This window comes from Dipodomys spectabilis, unplaced genomic scaffold, assembly GCF_019054845.1.
Source record: "Dipodomys spectabilis isolate Male_0828 unplaced genomic scaffold, ASM1905484v1 ptg000241l, whole genome shotgun sequence".
Taxonomy (NCBI): Eukaryota; Metazoa; Chordata; class Mammalia; order Rodentia; family Heteromyidae; genus Dipodomys; species Dipodomys spectabilis.
Window position 1 is genome coordinate 5466069 of NW_024870918.1, and position 21473 is coordinate 5487541.

At 39.4% G+C, this 21473-nt stretch overlaps 1 protein-coding gene across 1 annotated transcript in view; it reads left to right on the forward strand.

The window, feature by feature from the left end:
• The window catches only part of Mamdc2 (MAM domain containing 2), a 144664-nt gene that overhangs the window by 102105 nt on the left and 21086 nt on the right, over nucleotides 1-21473 (forward strand). The window contains exons 10-11 of the mRNA XM_042699356.1: nucleotides 15807-15900; nucleotides 18018-18170. Of these exons, the coding sequence (XP_042555290.1) occupies nucleotides 15807-15900; nucleotides 18018-18170 (247 nt within the window). The remainder of the gene's footprint in view (nucleotides 1-15806; nucleotides 15901-18017; nucleotides 18171-21473) is intronic.

The window sequence follows — 21473 nt, forward strand, 5'->3', positions numbered from 1 at the left end:
TGTTTCTTCTTCTTCTTTCTTCTTTTTCTTCTTCTTCTTCTTCTTCTTCTTCTTCTTCTTCTTCTTCTTCTTCTTCTTCTTCTTCTTCTTCTTCTTCTTCTTCTTCTTCTTCTTCTTCTTCTCCTCCTCCTCCTCCTCCTCCTCCTCCTCCTCCTCCTCCTCCTCCTCCTCCTCCTCCTCCTCCTCCTCCTCCTCCTCCTCCTCCTCCTCCTCCTCCTCCTCCTCCTCCTCCTCCTCCTCCTCCTTCTCCTTCTTCTCCTTCTTCTCCTTCTCCTTCTTCTCCTTCTCCTCCTCCTCCTCCTCCTCCTCCTCCTCCTCCTCCTCCTCCTCCTCCTCCTCCTCCTCCTCCTCCTCCTCCTCCTCCTCCTCCTTCTTTTGATTCCAGGCATTTATTTATTCATCTATCTGTTCACTAATTGCTTTATTCAGCCAGCATTTATTAGGGGTGTTCCCTGTTCCAAAGACATAAAGCCAATCCTTGCAAAGGAGATCACAGGTGGTAGACAATTGAGATATGTGGGTAATTAATACAATGTGATATCATTGCCCCATGAAGAAACCACAAGGGAAGAGGAATAGTTCAACCAACCGTTATTTTTAAAAAGATAATAACGGCAACTAGACCTCATAGAGCTGATGATTGGAGAACTAAGGTTCAAGCCATGATGGAATCTAGTTCCCTCTTATTCTATCCCCTCTCCATACTCTCAAATACTGTGTGATTTAGGAAACGTCTTGTTCCTATACAGAAGGTGTCTGCACTTACCTGACTCCTATGGAATTGGACCGGGAGTCCCATTCGCTATGGCTGCCTCAGAGAATCTTCCCATTTCTTCTTTGGAGGCTGCCCCAACTAGCCTCAACGCAACCCCGGCCTCATAGGGAAAATAGGTCCATGCCCACTCAGGGAAGGAAATCTCTTCAGCCCTCCGAAGGAATAGTCATGAATTCAGCCCCATTGCAGTAGATATGAGCACCAGAAACTTCTGGTTCTGTGATTGGAGGCGGGCCTTAGTTCTTGGCACGTTCCTGTCAAACAGAACTAGCTCCTCAGAGAGTGAGAGAAGCCTCTATTACCCATGACAGAGGCTGGCATTAAATAAAGAGGCATGGGAAGCTTATCTACTTCTGTAACCTGCACAATTAGACATAAACAGAGGATCTATTTAAGACAAGGGCTAAAATGAAGAGTCAAAGTGGCCATCGCTACCCCCTTACCCCTCAACTCAAAGTCCACTTCTTGACATTTTTTTTTCTGATGGATTTTCTGGGGATTTCCTTTCTAATTCTCAATACTATCTTTCTGCTTCTATTTCTCTGTTCAATAACCTAAACAGTATTTGCTGACTCTTGGTTCTGAGAGATAGACAATGTAGTTCACTTATATCGTTCCTTTTTCCTTTCTTATTCACAATTTCTATTATGTTTGTATTCTGACCTTTTCTTTGGGCTTTCCTTATAAGTTCAATATTCTTAAACATCTGGTTCTGGATCTATAACCTTTGACAGTGTCTCCTGACACCCCACAATGTCAGATGACTAAGTCTTCACCCCTGCATTTCCTCTCACTTCCTTTCCCGCTCCACTTCTCAGATTCTTTCAGACACATAGTTCCTTTGATATTCTTATAGCTTATAACATTTACATCCCTACTTTTAAGTCTTCAGTGCCTGGGATTGTGGCCTGGCTCTCATTGGCATTATGAAGAAGACATCTCTGCCCTTGTGTGGAGCTGCCCTTCACCTTTCCCTCCTTGTGATTGTAACAACCTAAATTAGTCACGCACATTTTAAAATGACCTCAAAGGGGTAGGGAGGTGAGGCTCAAGTGGTTCAGAGCCAGCCTTGAGTGAAAAAGCTCAGGTCCTGAGTTCAAACCCCAGTACCATCACACAAAAATAGCTCAAATGACCCCAAAGTTGCTTCATCAGCTTGGGATGAGAACCATCCATGTCTAAGTTGATTCTGAGAAACAACAACAAAGACCCAACATTCCCACCAGCAGTCACGCTTAATCCCCTGCAGTCTGCCCTGTGTCTGGCCGCAGTGTCATGGTGAAAAGTCCCCTATTGGAGTCCTCTGGCCTGTCCTTGCTCTAGGGAAGAAGCTCTCTGTGCTCAGATAGCAGCCAACCCTCCACCCGCCTCTTGGTCTTTCCACTTAATCACAGGAAGCAACGTATCCCTGCAACACACTCTCCTCTTCCTGCTTTGGATCCTTACATACTTTGCTTCCTCTGCCCCTGCTTTTTCTGGGTGGAAACCTTATTTCCTCAGAGAATCCTTCTGTGACCCCACTTCTAAGAGCAAGGTGGTATTTTCTGGACATCTTTTGTGCCTTTTCTTCAGCCTCTTGGAGACAGCATCACATAGTATTAGGCGCATGTCCACAGCAGTCTCAGGTTTCAAATCTTAGTTCTGGCACTTACTGGCTTTGCAATCATAACCAATCTTCCTTCTTCCCTTCTCCCTTCTTCCCCCCCCCCCCTTCTCTCCTCATCCCTTCCTCTTTGTGTTTCCTTCCTCACTTCCTCCTTCCCTTATTTCCTCTCTCCCTTCCTTCCCTGCTCTCCCTCCTTCCCTGCCTTTCTCCCTCTTGTCTCTCTTCCTTCTTTCTCTCTGTCCCTTCCTTCCTGTCTCTGAAGTGTCCAGGCTCAGCACCTTCCCCAGGTGGAAATGCTGAGAATGTTCTATGAACACACACAGTGCAGGAACAGAGTTGGATGCATGGTCTTCTGGCCACTAGAAAGCTAAAGTTAAATCTGTGGTTTTGTTGTACCCCTTAATCCAGGACCACTTCCTCCTTCAAAGTCTCAGGGATGAGTTTTCCAGAAATATAACATGAAAACCAATGGGAATGTCTCCTGCATGTGGTTCTGTCCACAGAGAGGGTATATATTTTTTTCCAAATATTCTTGCCATGTAGAAAGGAGTATTATGTCAAGATGTACCCAAAATAAGCACAGGATGAAGACTTATCAGCTGTTGCAGTCAGCCTAGAACATTCTATTAGTTGTTTCCTACAGTTTAATAATTCATTATTTATTTTTAACTTATTCTAAACCAGTGACATCTTAAGATATCTTTCTGAGCATATGAGCTTAGCACACATTTTGTAATAGTTAGAATCTGGAATGACAGATTCTGAAATGAACTGGCAAACTGGCTGTTTAGCAACTAGATTCTTTGTGCTAAGCAGCATGCTCTTTTTCATTTAATCCTTCACAATTCCCTACAATAGCATGCTCCAGATGTACAGGAGAAACTGAAATAGGTTAATTCTTCCTATTTCCTTGTCATTCTTCCAGGTTTTAGACAAGACCTTTAAGGGATACTTCTAAAATTCACTTCAAATCTATCCTCTTCTTTGTTTTCCCTACCACCACTCTATGCAAAACAACAATCATTTTTATTTCAACCACATGGATGGATTTCTGTTTTTCTAGTTCTACTTGCTCATTCTATAAAATAGAACAGTGAGTATCACCTTCCTGAAACACAAGTGAGATGTAAGAATTTCACAAATGAAAATTCTCCTCCAGCCTTTAGAATAGAGCTTCCTTCCTGGGCACTGATGACTCCTGCCTGTTGTTATTCAAGCTACTCAGGAGGCTGAGATCTGACTCATCTCCAATTACCCACCAAAACAAGAAAGTGGAGCCATGGCTTTGAGCCTTGAGCAAAAAAGCTAAGGGACTATGATCAGGCTCCTTTCCCAGCTCTTCCAACGTCGACCTGGTTCAACTTGCTTTGTTCCCAAGTCAAGGAATTTCCTGACCACCAGCTTATTTATCACCTCTTTTCCCATCTTTAGATTGTTCTTAGTCATAGTTCTTAGATTGTTTTGTGCAGAGCAGTTATCCCCCTCTGAAATTACCTAATTTATTTCTCTACTTATTGTCCATTCCTCTTTCCTTGTGAAAATATAATCTTTATGGGGACAAAGACTTTTATCATTCATTCATCTCTGTGTCCTCAGCATCAAGCTCTGTCTGTGCCTGGTGCAATAGAAGTCATAAGCAAAATTCTGCTCAGTAAATTCTAGTTTGTATGTCTGTGGTCAGAGAATGAAGAAAAGAATGCATGAGACATCTTTGTAAGGTTGCTGAGGGGCAGAGCTTCCATCCTACATACTTCTTTACCTTTCTTCATGGCCCAATTTAAAGCCAATGGGATAATTACATTAGTAACACCCTGCTGTCTCCCTTAGATGGTCTAATCCTTAACAAACTTTAATAGACAGCCCTATTTCTGGTGTGGTCCTATAATCCCAGCCCTTGGGAGAATGAGTTGAACTCCTATAATCCTAGCAGTGCATTTGAGGTCAGCCTACACTATATAGACTATCTCAAAATAAAATTATATATATATATATATATATATACATCCTTTAGATGAAAAGTTGTATAGACAGATTCCATGTAATCTTACATACCCACTAACAATGGAGATTTTAAAAAGAGGAAAAAAGAAACTTTCCACAGCTCCCTAAGGGAGGAAAGCATTTCAGTCCCAATTAACAGATGAGAAAGGCTCAGGCAGAAAAGTTTAAGGACTGTTCAAAGAGAGAGAGAGAGAGAGAGATTAAAGAATATTTTTCTAGCTCATAACATTTAGTATGCTGATAATTCCGCATCCTGATTTTTGCTATGTATCCTTTAAACTAAAAATCAGGTCATATTTACAATCAAAATATTTTAGTTGAAACTCTTTTTCTTTAAAGATAATGTAAATAAACTCCAGCTGTTTTTATAAACATGATATTGCCTTAGAATAATAAAATATTTGGGGAAATGTAAAAAAAAATTCAGATCAGAGTAAAAAAAAATTTCAATGTATATGAAACACTTTTAAGGAGCATGAACTGTGAAATGGTTCTCTGGATCTGTTTTGCCCTGGTACTTTATTGAATAGAAAGCAGGTGACCAAGAGTTACCTTGGGTTTTTCATTATGAGAGAGAACAACTCATATGAAAATACTGCTCCCAAACTCCTAATGTCAGGAGAAATTAGACACTGATGGTAAGAAATTTCCCAATGGCCAGGTGCTGGTGGCTCATGTTTGTAATACTAGCTGCTCAGAAGGCTGAGATCTGAGGATCTTGGGTCAAGACAACCTGGACAGGAAAGTCTATGACATTTTTATGTACAATGAACCACCAAAAAGCCAGAGCTGTGGTTCAAGTAGTAAAGCTCTAGCCCTGAGGACAAAAGCTTAAGGAGGCACCCAAGCCCAGAGTTCAAGCCCCAGGACTCACACCAAAAGAAAGAAAAGAAATTCCACTACGATGAGGTCCAAACATTAGATCGTAGGTTTAACATATGCCTGGTCACTGCAACATTTGTATTAGATTCCTGTAGTACCTGCTTGGCCTGCAGCTAGTTTTCTCTTTACAAAGGTCTTTCAATAGTCTGCTAATTAAAGCACTTGGAGGAATGCAATATTGTGCTTATTAAATACTTATTTTGGAAAATATAATAGTCCATAAATGAAAGAATAACCACATAAACTGTTTCTCTTGGGTCTGGTTTAATGATCTGCTCAGCAGTCACTACAATTTCCATCGTAAGCCTTTCTCAGTCTACACCTTTATTCTGTTATAAAGGAGGAAAAAAATTGTCAGGTGTAGTGATGCACACCTGGAATCCTAGCATTCTAGAGGCCAAGAAGGCAGGAATATCATGATTCCAAGGCCAGCCTGGGTTCCACAGTGAGATCCTGTCTCAAAAAAGTTTTACTTAAATTTTAAAATTCTTAGATAAATAAGCTTATCTCATCCCTCGATGACTCTCTCCCTCATTTCCCTCCTTAAAAACTGTTTAGATTCTTTTTCCATCTTCATTTATACTTTCCGACTTGACTCTCTCCTTTAATTTTTAGGTTGCGACCTCTCCGGTTCATCTCTCAGAAGAATGAAAGCATCCACTATGAACCCCTTTAGTTCTGTTCTTCCAAAACTTTACCTGCTATCTTTGTTTCTTGACCAGTCTGACAAAAGACACTTTGTCCTTGCTCTTCCATGAAAGCAACCTATCCATCTCTGCTCCAGATCGCTCCCTCCTGCCTCCTTTGGGCCTACACTTCACAGATCATTCCTTCTCTCACAAATCACCATTGCTAGTAGTCCTTTGCACCCAGCCTCTTCTGTCTCCATATGGTTAAACTGCCCCCAGGCCTATTCATTTTGCCTTTGAACATCCTCAAAGATTCCTCATCAGTTACTATCTATGCCCCATCCTCACCCTCTGCCTGATGCCTCCCTCCTCCGATACTCCTCTGAAGGGTATCAGTAGCAGCAGGAACCATGCCTGAGAAAACTCCACCCTCCTCTAGCTGTCTATCCTAAGTTCCCTCCTTTTGGATCTTCTCAGTCATTGTTTTGGGTTTGCTTGTTGAAATAAAATTTATGTGATTAAAAAAAAGGTGCTAGATTACAACATGAAACCTCAGCTTTGAATCTGGCCTCTGACATTGACTATGTAAATTAGAAAGTCATATTATCTGTCTGGGAAATAAGAACATTTATTAAGATGATCTCCAGGTCACTCTTTGTTGTTATATTTTTAGGCATCTTGATGTCAGGAATTTTTTTTATTGTGGACTATGGGTTTTTTTTTTTTTGTGGATTTCTTCCTCTATATTTGTTTTGTGGAGATCTTCCACTATTATTCTTCCTCCTCCTCCTCCTCCTCTTTCTTTCTTTCTTTCCTTCTTTCTCTTCTTCTTCTTCTTCTTCTTCTTCTTCTTCTTCTTCTTCTTCTTCTTCTTCTTCTTCTTCTTCTTCTTCTTCTTCTTCTTCTTCTTCTTCTTCTTCTTCTTCTTCTTCTTCTTCTTCTTCTTTCTGCCTTCTTCTTTCTTCTTCTTTCTCTTCCTCTTCTTCCTTCTCATCCTCCTTCTCCTTTTTATTCTTTTTTTTGGCAGTCCTGGGGTTTGAACTCAGGGCCTTTATTCTCACTTGCCTGATGTAACTGGTATTCTACTTCTTGGACCACATCTCGGTCAAGCTTTCAGCCAGTGTCTTGTAGTTCACCTTCAATCGCTATCCTCTGAATCTTAGCATCTTCAGTAGTTAGGATTACATGTGTGATCTTAACTGACTGCCTCTACTGTTTATTTATTTCTTCTTAGGAAAAAAATGTAGGAAAAAAAGAGCTGAAATTTAAGTCTGTGATTCCGATTTCCTTGTTTTTAAGTCTTCCTTTTAAGTGTGCTTGTAAGCAATGACCATATGAACAACTGTAAAATACCTAACACCCTAAACTTTTGAAGGTAACATTTATGTTGCCTTCAAATAAAAAAGCAGGTGTTGAACATTCCTGGTAAGATTTATAACTAGTGGCAGTTTAATAGCAAGACATCTTGTTATTAAAGGGATCAAGGAACTAGGAAAACAAAACCACTGTGCAGCAAGATACACGAGAGGTGATAAATTTCCCATTACATTTCCTAATGTCTGGGAACACTGGAAAAGACTCCTCTGGGATATTAATGTATCAGCATAATTAAAGCAGAGTGACTGCATGTAAAGTAGAAATAGCAGGGTCATAAATTACTGACACAATAATCAACACATTATAGACCAGGGTGGTTGTAGATTAAAGTGGTTTTCTGCCCAGGTAAAGGAAAATTATGCCATCAAATTGAAGCTAGGCATGGTAAAAGAACTTACTCTTCATGGTTTTGTTAGTTTGTACCAGTACCTTGGATTATACCTAGGGCCTGAGCACTGTCCTAGGTTTTTTTGCTCAGAGCTGTTTCTCTACCACGTGAGCCACTGCTCTACTTCCAGGTTTTTTTTCTAGTTAATTGGAGATCCGAATTGCACAGATTTTCCTTCCTGGGCTGGATCCAGACTGTGATTTTTAGATGTCAGCTTCATGTGTAGCTAGGATTACAGGCAGGAGCCTCTGGCACTAGCCCCAGCTAGTGTTGAGTTTCTAAACTGGACTCAGCATCAGTTATCAGTCCAAGAATTTCACACAACGTTAAATAAGTGCAAGGGAGAAATGCTCTTATTTGCCTTCTGCCTTATTTCCTGTATTTGTTGATGGCTTCTATATTTCATATCAACTTACGTAGAAATGACTGGAAAGATGGCTTAACACAACTAGTAGTTGCAAACACCTAACTCGCACAAGGGTAACGATTATGATCATGTTGCTGCATTCTTTCATGACTTCCTGAGTAATTCATATTGTGCAATATCACCGAGTTGGCACAATTTTTATACTGCAATTCTACTTTTGATTTATAATAAAAAAGTAACATGATGACCCACAAAGATATATCTACCATTGTTCATCCAAGTAATGTTATATACTATTGAAAAATGTAATCTGCCAATTGTTTATTATTAAGGTTGATTAAACAACTTGTGGCATAGCTTAAAAGGATTTAACATTATTAGGGCTTTTAATCCCCAGCTCTTCATCTGCACTTTGCCTTGGGAATCACTAAAGATTGGTTAACACTTGTCCTGTGTCTCAGACATGAGGCTAGCCGAGTCATTATTCTGGTTTGGGTATTTCCAGGGAAGAGCTAAAAGTATCTGCTGTCTTCTCCTGACAGGGGAGATAATGGTCTGGAGCAGAGTGAGACCTTGGGGACCCAGACAAGGACCCAGATTCTCCCTTGTTTGTTCTTTATTGGTTATATTCTGCATGTCTTCTTGTAGGTCTGATATTTGTAGGTCTTCCAAATGGGCCACAACAATAACTCTATGTTGATAGCCACTCCATGTGATGACAACTCAATTTTCAGTGAATTACATTCATCACATTGATCTGGAAATTGTTTGTTCAGGAAGCACACTAAAGAAGGTGGGCAAAAAATAAGCCACCTTTTGTGTCCATCTAGCATTGTGATGCTAAGCTGCTGTGGAAAAAGAGAGGAGATTATGACTAATTGCACATTAGACAGTTTTCAATCAGCCAGGTTTACATGGGACTCAGTATTCAGTGCTGGGTTACTGATGCAGGAGTGAACAGATGCAATACTTTTCCTCCCCATCGTAAGAGTTACAAGGATGCTTCTACTATAAAAGATAGATTAACAGGAGTGAAGCAAGGAATATAGCTAGTGCAAGTTTTATATGTCATGGAAGTCTTCCGAAACGAAGACAAAAACAAACAAACAAACAAGGAAAATTCTCTAAACTTAGGTCTGATTAAGTGGAAATATAATTGAATGAAAAAGAAATGAGTTTGCCAGGTACCAGTGGCTCATGCCTGTAATCCCAGCTACTCAGGAGGCTGAATGAGCCCAGGCCCTGTGTTCAAACCCCAGGACTTTTAAAAATCAGATCTCTGAAACCAATAAATTCAGGGATTTGGGGATGTTTACTACCCAAATGGCCATGAAAATTTTTGGCTGTTGGCCTGTATTCCACTGTAGCATGTCCTCCATCCCAGAGCTAATGGCTTCTATGAGCAAATAGACTTGCACTAGAGAAATCTGGAAGCTAGTCAGTCTTTATTACTTGTCAAAACTAAAAGTTGAGTTGAATCAGATGAGTCTTTTATAAAAAGAAAAAACAGATGGTGAAGGGGGAAAAAAGCATGGGTCAGCTAAAGATTTATTTAAAAACACATGGTCTTTCTGTCCTTCGGAGGATACGCTAACTAAATATAGCATGTGCGGGAGGCATGCGGTTACAATTTAGCACCTATTTCCCAAACTCTGACCAGGTTCTAAGAACGCTAAAATCTCTCCCTTGTCTCGGTAACGCTCCACTTCTACATTTAGAGATTTGTGAAAATTCCATCCTTTCTGGCAAATGTTTTGATTTGGAATTTTTGTGTTGTTTTCCTTTTGGTTTTTGTAGTTTTAAAACTCTAACTCATTGCCAAACAGCTGAATGAGCATAAGCAACTCATTCCATCTCTCCTGTACTTGTGTGAGGAGTATCTTAATGCAGGATTCTGGAATTTATCTCACTGGATTATAGTAATTTTGTGAATAATTGTTCCATCAACACTGCAGTTTGCCACAGCCAAATTTATCTGTGCGAATGATTTCAAAGGATTGTTAGCAGGATCAGAAGAAAAGTTAAATTTAGCCAGGAATCTAACCATTATAAATAGTTGAGGTCTACCACTGTTAACAAGAACAGAACTAGAGTTCTTTGAGGGCTGTGGATAATTTATGACTTTGTTGATGTAGTATCAAAATGTTTCTGTCTGGAGATAAAAGGCTATTTATGGAAACTGAAATTTACATGCTAATTATGAGCCCAAACGAGACTATTCTGTTGGTTCACTTGGTGGTGATTTAACCCAACAACTCACCCTTCTATGTCTAGCAAGCAGGCCATGGAAACTACTTTGAAGGGCAGTGGAAAACTAGTTAATTCAGGAAGAGTTTAGCAACTTAATACAAACAATCCTTTTTAACTACACAACAAAGGTTTTATCTTATTATGTTCCACAGCTCCCTACAAAGTTTTTCCTCTTCCAGATCCTGTTCTCTCTTGGGTAGGACTTAAATGCTGACACTTAAGTGAAAAATCAGTAAAACAAATTCTCTTAAAAGCCAACCTACAAGGCTTGAGAAAGTGAATTTCTGAGAAACCTGTCTGACTACCATTTCTTTCCTTCGTGTTGTGATGCTGGTGATTAAATCCGGGGCCTGTGCATACTATGTAACAAGGACTACCTCCCCAGATCTTGGTCCTGGGAACTTCACTCAGGAGATTTTCTGGATTTTTACAAACCTAGGGGCAATCTAGACCTCTTGACTAACACAGTCTTGAGTTTCAGTTTTTACTCAGTTCTACTCTTCACCTTCTCACAAAAATAAAGAAATGAAGACAGTAATGATTATGTACGTTATGTAAAGGTTACCTTCCTTTTAAGTACTACTGCTTTTCATTATGCTGTTTTTAGAGAGTAGATCATTATTTTCTTGAAAGGGAGAAAGATAAAAACAGAGTCGATTCCATTGCCCTTTGACAATCATAGTTTTCAGAAACAGGATACTGGAAGAGAGAGCCCTGATAATCTAGACGTTGACTACTTGGTTTGAGCATTAATTAAGTGACTTGCCTTTCTGCTCTGTTTTGTTCTCAGGGATTGATGATATTTCATTGACTGTTAGAACCACCACCTGGTGATGTGCAAAGGAAAAGAAAACTAAATTGAGTCATGTGCGTGTGTGCACATGTGTGAATGTGTGCGCGTGTTTGTGTGTGTGTGTGTGTGTGCCAGTCTTGAGGTTTGAACTCAGACCTGGACACTGTCCCTGAAGTTTTTTTTTTCTTTTTTTTTTGCTCAAGGTTGGTATGCTAACCACTTGATTGACAGCTCTATTTATGGCTTTTTGAGTGGTTAATTGCAGATGACAGAGAGTCTCATGGACTTTCCTATGGTCTGGCTTCCAACTATAATCCTTAGATCTCAGTCTCCTAGGAAGCTAGGATTACAGGTGTGAGACACTGGCATTGTTAAAATGTAAAATCTGTCTTTTTCTGAGCAAGGAAAATAAACTGGTTGAAGTCAACAATGAATCCAAAATGACGCAACATCTGCATGTGCCTAGTACAGAGACTGCACATAACAAAAATGTAACAACGTGGGGTTTTATAACCCACACAGCTGTTTACACTACTCTTTAGCAATACTTTTCAGACAGGTTGATTATGACCATCAAGAGACATTTGACAGCAGTGTCTGGAGTCATTCTTGATTCTCATGACTTGGAAATGATGCTGGCATCCAGTAGATTTATACCTGTGAAAGGCCCACTCCCTCTATCAGCTGAGGAAACCAATAACTTGGAGACCAACTGATGATAGAAGAAAGCTTTATTGACAGTGAGCTAGCTACTTAAAGATGGCTTTCAACCAAACTCTCTCTTGCCAGGGATCATAGGAATAAAAGCTTATGAGAGTTTTCTACAAAGTCTAGCCACAGCCAGGTAGGCACCAGAATGGTTACTAATTCTTACAATAATTAGTCCTCTTGGCCTGGTTTTGATATTGTCCGCAAGTCACGAAGTATACCTGTAACATTAAGATGACTGACTAGGTTGTGTTATGGGTGCTGTTCTTTCCATGGTCTTTTTCAGGCAAAGTTGACTTTATTGGTTAATTATTTGGAGAATGAGGCTTAGAGGAGTGAGATAAAACAGAAACAGGGAAAATAGTCCTGCTAATGTTAAGAACCAGTTAACCTACACATCTGCTTCAAGTAGGGACCAACAATGCTGCAGATCATCCTGCAGTACGCTGGACATCCCACAAAAAGAATTATACAGCTCCAAAATATCAGTAGTACTCAGGCTCAAATGTCATCTTGTAGATTTAAAAAGCATATACAATGTCTTTTTTAGTATAATAAATAGTAAATTAAAATGGGTGCCAGTGGTTCATGCTTGGAATCATAGCTACTCAGGAGGCTGAGACCTGAGGATTGCAGTCTGAAGCCAGCTCAGGCAGGGAAGTCCACGAGACTCTTATCTCCAATAAACTTCCAAAAAGCTGCAAGTGGAAGTGTTGCTTAAGAGATAGAACACTATGGGGCTGGGAAGTTGGCTCAGTGGTAGAACGCTTGCCTTGCATGCCTGAGGCCCTGGGTTCGATCCTCAGCACCACATAAGCAAAAAGAAAAAAGCCAGAAGTAGCGCTGTGGCTCAAGTGGTAGAGCACTAGCCTTGAGCTGAAGAGCTGAGGGACAGCGCTCAGGCCCAGAGTTCAGCCCCCACGACCGGACCAAAAAAAAAAAAGAGAGATTGAACACTAGCCTTGAGCAAAAGAAGCTCAGGGACAGTGCCTAGACCCTAAGTTCAAGCTCCAAGACCAGATAAAAAAGAAATAATCATACAATTGATTCTTCACAAAAATTGCTTTAAAAAAATCTGTGAAGCTCTTTATTCACTGTTAATTTATGTTTCCAAAGTTGAGGTAGGTAGGTTTCATCAACCATGAATATTTCCCATCAAAACAAAATTTCATCGAGTATTACTAACACCCTCAGGACTAAAACCTATAGTGCACCAAGACAGACTGATTTACACAAATTCAATTTGCATAACTTTTAAGAAATTTGCATAAAATCAGGAACATCTGTCTAAGCTACATCTGTCTAAGCTAAAATGTAAGCTATATTTTACTTGATCTGTCATCTTTTCTCCTTTAATAGATATTAATATACATTCAAGTTGTCTAAGCTGTTCTACCCCACTGTTTAGAGATACTCAACTATCTGAAATACTTTCTGGAATCACATAAACACTTTTTACAAAAATGTATAAGCAAACACTTGATCAACCCTCTTAAGAGTTTAGGCTATGGATGGTTCCCTTCTTATCTCATTCTATCACCCAGAGGCAAAGGTTTTATTTTATTTTATTTTTTTGTCGGCCGTGGGGCTTGAACTCTGGGCCTGGGCGCTGTCCCTCAGCTCTTCAGCTCAAGGCGAGCTCTCTACCACTTGAGCCACAGCGCCACTTCCGAGGCAAAGGTTTTAAATAGGTCAAGATGTTTGGCTTTTCCTTTGTCCTTCCTGTCTTAACCCAGAAAAGGCATCTGCTTGCTTAGTCACTGAATATCTGAAAATAACCTCTCCAACAAAGCTGAGGTATGAGGACATGTTTCAGTCTAATCAGTAGATGACTGACTTTGGGATTTAAATGGACATGTGTACCTAGTGGCCACCATAATCAATAATGTCAGCCTAGGGAAGTACTAAAATCTAGGGAAGTACTAAGTCATCATTCTACAACAGGTACATTGATTCTTTTTTTTTCTTTTCTTCAAATAATAATGATAAATTATAGACTTATTTAGAAAATAGTAGAAAATGCTTCATATAATTTTATGAGTAACATAATTACTATGCATTTTGTAAAATTCTAAGCTTTTTCTATGTATTTTTTGTTGAATTAGGTAACCAGCCTTTTGATTTAGCATGAGAGAATCTATTTCTTTTCTACTGAATAATATTTTTAAGCCATCGAATCTAACGTTTGCTATTTCTCCAAGTGTTGTAGCAACGTTTAGTTCTTCTCTTTTTGAAATTTTGGATTGTTTCCTTTGTTTGCATGCTTGTTTGGTTTCGTGGTCATTATAAAATAGTGCTACAGTAAACACTGAAATCCTGTTCCTATTTCTCCTCTTCAGAATACATTATCATGCAAAATGTTTGTGTTTTATGCAAGGAAAAATTTACATCCTTTCACTACCTCATTTTCATTTTGAAAGAGTACTTTTGATTATACTTACGGGGAAAAATGGACTTGAAAGCTGACAAAAGGAAAGAAAGGCAAGACTTTTCTCTCTGCAGCCCAATTAAGTTGATAAATTTTGAGGCAGATTAATATTCCTTCCCATGTATCCATAAAAAAATGCAGATAAAATATAATGGTATTCAGGGCTGATGGCACCGACATTTACCTTCCAAATAGAAAATAAGATCCTAGGCATAAACCCTGCCAAGAAAATATTTTACTTATGTAGATTCTCCTTAGAATCTCTAAAAATGAAAAAATGGCAAAGGAATAAAAAAAATCTAACTCTGTTTTGCTTTGTTCTTTGTAAATGTACAGAGTTATACATTATCACATCCCCAAACCATCCTACTTGCAATATAAAGTGATATGAATATAATACAAGTAAACCTTCACACATCACATGATTAGGAATTATTCTTGGAATCTTAAACATCTTAGATGCATTTTAGATGCTAGTAAGCTATTACATCATTTTTAAAATTTTCTTTTAAAACCAAGCTTCCATGTTAATGCTCTGATCCATCAACATACAACCAGAACCTTGCTTATCAGCAAATAAATTAATCCATAACACTTTGAATATTACAATTTGGAAGTGAGGTATTACCAGCATGCATAAGTAGAGTTTCAGCTTCTGTTTGTTTCATTCCTTGTCTTCATGAGAATTGAGTTTTTTCATTAAGGAATTGAACATTGACTGCATAAGTGCATGTAGTAATTAAACATTAAGTTATATATGTGAAACCACTTTGGAAATCACAAGAACCATAAAAAATATTTATATTTTAAGAAGTGTTCTTTGGACATCATATGCATGAAAAGTAGCTTTTAAAATTGGCCTAATGTAAAGAAATTCAAATCTCTCTGTCTCTGTCTCTGTCTCTGTTTCTGTCACTGTCTCTTTCTCTTTCTTTTTTCCTTTCTCTTTCTCTCTCACAAAGAATTTAATAATTTATAGTATGGATTTATTTTTCCCTCACATACCACTATAAAAATGTTTGGACCAATAAAATAACTGCAGTGGGGGCTTTTGTTAGTGAGACCAACTGGGGACATAGATCTTTGTCTTGGAAATGGAACATAAGTCTCCAGATGGCAAATTGCTGGCACTTAGTTTACAATGTAAATACAGCGCATTGCCAGAAAGTCATTTGAAAAAAAATCAATAGTGTTTATACTGGAAATGTTTGAAAAATGCTTGGAAGGCCATTAACTCAATATACACTTGGTAGACTATCTAGGGAAAATATTTGAAGCCTGTGAGCTTTTTTTGTTTTCTATTACCCAGCTAACTTGTTGCTTTCTTCACTCTTACTGTCACTTATTTAAAGATGCCTCTAGTTTTTGCATTAGTATGAACAATATATCATTATGCAGTTGACTCTGCTTAAAATAGTGTAATTCCAGGGCCATATACCAGTGGAAAGCATTCTCCATGCCACTGTGTTCCGATTTGCATGTGGGCCATGAAGAAGAGTTGAACGCTGCTTATGCAGGGCCATTGTGCTAAGGAAATCCCAGGTGGGAAGACTCCAATATTTTAGCTAACAGAATCCATAACTTGATTCTTATGAATTGCAGGTGGTTTTCATGAGCCTATGCAAAAGTTTTTGGGACTGTGGACTTGTAGCCCTGGATGATATTATGATACAGTTAGGAAGCTGCAGGTCTCCAGGTAAGAGGGCAATCTTTTCAGCTGTCTCTTGGTCCAATAAAGGACATCCAGTTCTTCTAAGAAACGTACATTTAATCTATACCAGTCCATTCTTTGCTTTTCTTTACCAATGTGCCTCTCTATAGGGCTTGATAGTGAGCTTTGGAATTTAGAAATGATGTTTCCAAGTCAGGTGTCAGTGGCTCACCCCTGTAATCCTAGCTACTTAGGAGGCTGAAACCTGAGGATTATGGTTCAAAGCCAGCCTAAAGCAGGGAAGTCTGTGAGACTCATTATCTCCAATTAACTACAGGAAATAGCACTGTGGCTCAAGTAGTTAAGCATCAGCCTTGTGCAAAAATTGCTGAGGGACTGCATCCATGCCCTGAGTTCAAGCCCCATGACAAAAAAGAAAAGAAAAGAAAAGAAACAATGATTCGAATGAGTTGTGTGTCTTTGTACATATAACTTAACCCTTCTAGCTTCATATGTAAGGGAAATATGAACACACACCTGAATATCAGAGATAATACATATACATTCTCTAACATGGGACCTGGCAAAACAAACAAACAAAACAATGTTTTAAAAGCAAATATCACTGGGCACTGGTGGCTCATGATAGTAATCCTAGCTACCCAGGAGGTTGGGATCTGAGGATCCCAGCTTGAAGCCAGCCTAGGCAGGAAAGGTCCTTGAGACTCTTGTCTCCAATTAGCTATTAAAATGCTAGAAGTAGAGCTGGGACTCAAGGAGTAGAGCACTAGCCTTGAGCAAAACAGATAGTAGTGCTTAGTGATAGTGCTAGGTCCTTAGTTCAAGACCCAGAACCAGTGAGGGGGCGGGGGAGGAAGAGGCAAGAGTTTGCTAAGAATCTGGATGTAGAAAGATGAAATGAAGTTCAGCCAAAGTAGAAGTCTTCAGTGGTTTGGGAGGCAGTACTTACTGCAGCAATAATAATTAGTAAAGTTTTCAAGTTAGCATTGAAAGATGAATAGTTGTCTTTGGAAATAGAAAATAAGGCTCTTATTAATAGATAATAACTCTTTTTTGTGTGCAAGTCCTGGGGTTTGAACTAAGGGCCTGGACGCTGTCCCTGAGCTTCTTTTTTGTTCAAGGCTAGCTCTCTACCATTTGAGCCACAGAGCCACTTCCAGCTTTTTCTGTGTATATGGTACTGAGGAACCAAACTCAGGGCTTCATGCATACTAGGCAAGCACTCTACCACTAAGCCACATTCCCAGCCATAACAATTCTTAATATATGTCTTACTACTAATGATTGAGAACTTGTTCTGAATACTTGGCATATATAATCTCATTTAATCCTTGCAAACTAATGAAAAGGATACCATTACTATTCCCATGTTACAGATAGGACTACCAGGCTCAGAGAAATGTATCATTTGAATAACAGAGCTCTGTGTGCACATGTACATTGAGTTCCCTTACATGTCTTGTCCTTCAAGGCAGCTGCAGCTGAGCATCAGTGGCTCACTTCTGTAATCCTAGCTAGTCAGGAGGCTGAGGTTTGAACAGTGTGGTTCAAAACCAGCTGGGGCAGGAAAGTCTGTGAGTCTCATCTCCAATTAACCACCAGAACACCAGAAGTGATGCTGTGGCTCAAAGAGATAGAACACCAACCTTGAGCAAAATAAAAACCTCAGAGACAGTGCCCAGGCCCTGATTTCAAGCCCCACCACCAAAAACAGAACATAACAACAGCTATGAAGTTATTCTTAGGATTTCCTTCACTCTCCATGGATTTGTGAAGAAAGCTCCTGCATTATGCAATTTTATTATTTTTTTTCAGATTTTCGTAGAGGAAAATCTACCTCTAATTTTCAGAGTTTTGAAGCTTATACACACAAATAAATTCACAGGTTAGGGAAAGCATATATTTTTCTCAAAGTAGATTTAGATTTGTAATTTGGACAGGACCTCTCTCTGGTGGGGTAGAGACCGTAACAGGAGGCAGTTGCGTGGTATAGGTGGGCCTCCGGTGGAAGCCTGCCTCTCCATATGTATGACATATGGCCAGACACCTCTTAGACAGGCAGAATGGGCTGCCAGGGAGCCATGAGATGCATATTCATTGAAACTGTCTCAGCAGTTGCAACACCTGCTGTTTCCTTGCAGAAAGACTTCCACCTCCACCTGGAGAGTGTACTTTCGATCAAGATGAATGTGCATTTACACAGGAGAAAAGGAACCCGAGCAGCTGGCACAGGAGAAGGGGTGAAACGCCCACCTCCTACACAGGACCCAAGGGAGATCATACTACTGGGGTAGGTGAGTTAAGCCATATGGTGTTATTTCCTAAGGAAACCTTCACAAAGCAGCATCCTAGGGGTAATTATTGCATTCCGAAATGGGCAAATACGTCTTGTGTCTAGAATGAACTACGTATGAATATCTACACACTAAGGAGAATTCGGCATGTGATTTGAAAGTCATTCTTTCTGTGTATACTTATGTGTATTATTTTCTGTTTATTCCTTATGTATAGTATGAGGGTATAGGAGGGCTTACAAAAATAACCAAAGAGAAGTAGATAAATGAGAGAGGCCAGGCACCAGTGGCTCATGTCTATAATCCTAGCTATTCAGGAAGCAGAAATCAGAGGGCTGCAGTTTGAAGCTAGCCCAGGCAGGAAAGTCCATGAGACTCCTATTTCGAATTAGCCACCAAAAAGTCAGAAGTGGAACTGTGGCTCAAGTGGTAGAGTGCTAGCCATGAAAGAGGGGGAAAAAAACTCAGAGACAATGCTCAGGCTCTGAGTTCAAGCCCCAGGATGGACACATGGAAAAGAAGGAAAAGATAAAAGAAAAGAAAAGAAAAGGAGGAAAGGAAGGAGGAAGGGAGGGAGGAAAGAAAGGAAAGAGGAAAGGAAGGAAGGAAGGAAGGAAGGAAGGAAGGAAGGAAGGAAGGGAGGGAGGGTGGGAGGGAGGAAGGGAGGGAGGGAGGGAGGGAGGGAGGGAGGGAGGGAGGGAGGGACAAAAGTTGGGGGGAAATAATCATTGAAAGCAGAACCAAGGCTGAGGTTTAATATATAAAATGTATGGGCTGATGGGAAGAATGCATACCAGTTTGATTCCAAGGTTTCTAGAGTTGAAACAAAAATAGAAAATGTGTTTGTGAGATATAATTCACAACCTGCTTAGGGTGAAAACTCAGAGTATTGTGAATCAAAGGAATAATTTTCCAAAAAGAAAATGTACAAATTACTTTCAACATTAAGAATTATAAGGAAACTCCCAGAACCTCTGAGACTTTAGCTGAAAAGATCCCAGGAAGTTAAGGTGATAAATAGAAAGACTATATATGTTAAGACTATTCTGATACCTTGTAACAGAAAATAGAACTCAAACTGACTTAAGTGGAAAGAAATCTTTTATTAGACTTTGGAACAGAAAAAGGACAGCATGGAGCTAGATATGGTGGCTCATGCCTGCAATACCAGTTACTAAGAAGGGGAGGGTTGCGGTCAGACTATATAGAACTTAGCAAGATTCCATCCAACAAGTCAAACATGGTTGTGTATGCCTGTACTTCCAGCTATAAGGGGAGTACAGGTAGGAGGCTCATGGTCCAACCCTGAGCAAACACATGAGACATTATCTAAAAAATAACTCAAAAGCAAAAGGGCTGTTCAAGTAATAGAGTACCTGTCTAGATAGTTTAAGACCCTGAGTTCATATCCCAGTACTGCCAAAGAGAAAGGGATGCAGAGGATAAAACCATCACTTATGAAACAATCTTACTCAATTTACTTCTCTGGGCTTGCTTTTCTGGATTGGCTTTAATCATAGACAGATCTCCTATTATGGGAGGAGGGTGACAATAGTAGCTGTGTCTCATAGACTTTCGATACTGAATCAGAGTAAAGAAAGAATTCCAACAAAATACCACCATTGACCTTCATTAGCTCTGATTGGCAGCATTTTGAGGCAGGATACTGTAAAACTCACTCTGAATTCCCACAGGACTTAGCGTTACATCTTATACATAACAGACATGAAAAAGGGTCTATGAGAGGAATAAATGAATTAATGAATCGATAAACTTTCGCTGGCACATGAAAGAATAATCATTTGTATAGCAAGATCTACAAAATGGGATTGTGGGAAGGAATCAGTTTTACTTTAAGAGCAGTAATGTTGATACTAAGTCAGTTTTAGCTAGAGTCCACTGGAATTAAGATATGATATGTATGTGCATTTGGGGGGGGGGAATATCAATAGTAACTAAATAGGCCATAATAAGAAGTACTTTAATGAGTATCATGAAAGGTGGCCATGGTGTATGGCGGGGGGGGGGGGGGGGGGGGCGGGTGTTGGACTTAAGAGTTAAAAAGCTCACAAAATGCTTTGGATAAGGAAGACAGGAAGAGCAACATAGTGGTGAACAGCGGAAGGAAGGAATCCAGAAGAGGCCAAGAAGTCTGTTGTAAGCCAACATTGCAACAGGCCCTGTACTTTGAACTTGGAATATCCTAAAATTCTTGTATCGCTGAGTACGAGACTCTAGAAACGTCATTTATAACCTGAAAGTTTCTGTTTTGTCATTCCGAAAGTGAGAAAATTATTTAACCTATTTACCCGCCTTCAGAACGCAGTCTACATTCAGGATGTCAGTGAGATAGTTTTCTTGTGGCTTCTCTACCTCACCTTGCCTTTTCTCTGTGCCAGTGTAGCCTTGACATCTCTTCGTATGGCATTCATCATATTGGATTAAGGCCCACCCTACTAACCCCACTGTAACTTCATTAACTCTTTAAATGCCCTATCTCCAACTACAGTTGTATGCTGAAGCACTAAAGTTATGGCTTCAACATAGATAATTTGGAGAGACATACTTCAACCCATAAGACAGTTCTTCCCAGAGATTAGCGCAATGCACCGAACATTGAAAGTGACTGACAGCCTGCCCTTGTCTTGCTTTTTATGTCTACATGATAAATTAATTTTATGACCTTGGGTTGTTTGACTTGTAGACTATGTCCTATTTCCTTCTCCTATCCACAAAAATCTAACAATAATCTATGCAGTAGATATTAAATTACTCAGAATTAAACTCCTTTGCTTAGATTATTTTGGGATTATGAGATCATATGTTAGCTTTGTTTAAAGAGAACAATGTACTTTGCTTGCTTTGTCTCTTTGAAAAACTTAAAAGGATGTTTCAGCTGACTGGGGTGAAACTTCACAGCAAACATTGAATGCAAAACCTTCCTAACGTGTTCAATATTTATTCTGAGGGAGTATTTGATGCATTAGATGAAACTCTCTGGTGCACAAAGCAGACTGCTGAATTTTTAAAGCAAATTATTTCTGTGGTCTGTCTTCTTCATTCTTCATTTTACCAATTTTAATACAAATTCCCGAAAGCTTCTTGAGACACCTTTTAGTTTTTTCTAACTAAATAAAGTCTTTTACAGGTTATAAATTTTTTATTCCTAGGTGCAACCACACAAATGAGAAAACAGATGTTGCTATTCTGAACCCAAGCTACCCTCAGGTGTAAGGCAGTGGGTTGGAGATGTTTTGTTTTTGCTCTTCTTTTTTTTTTTTTTCTTTTGGTCAGTCATAAGGT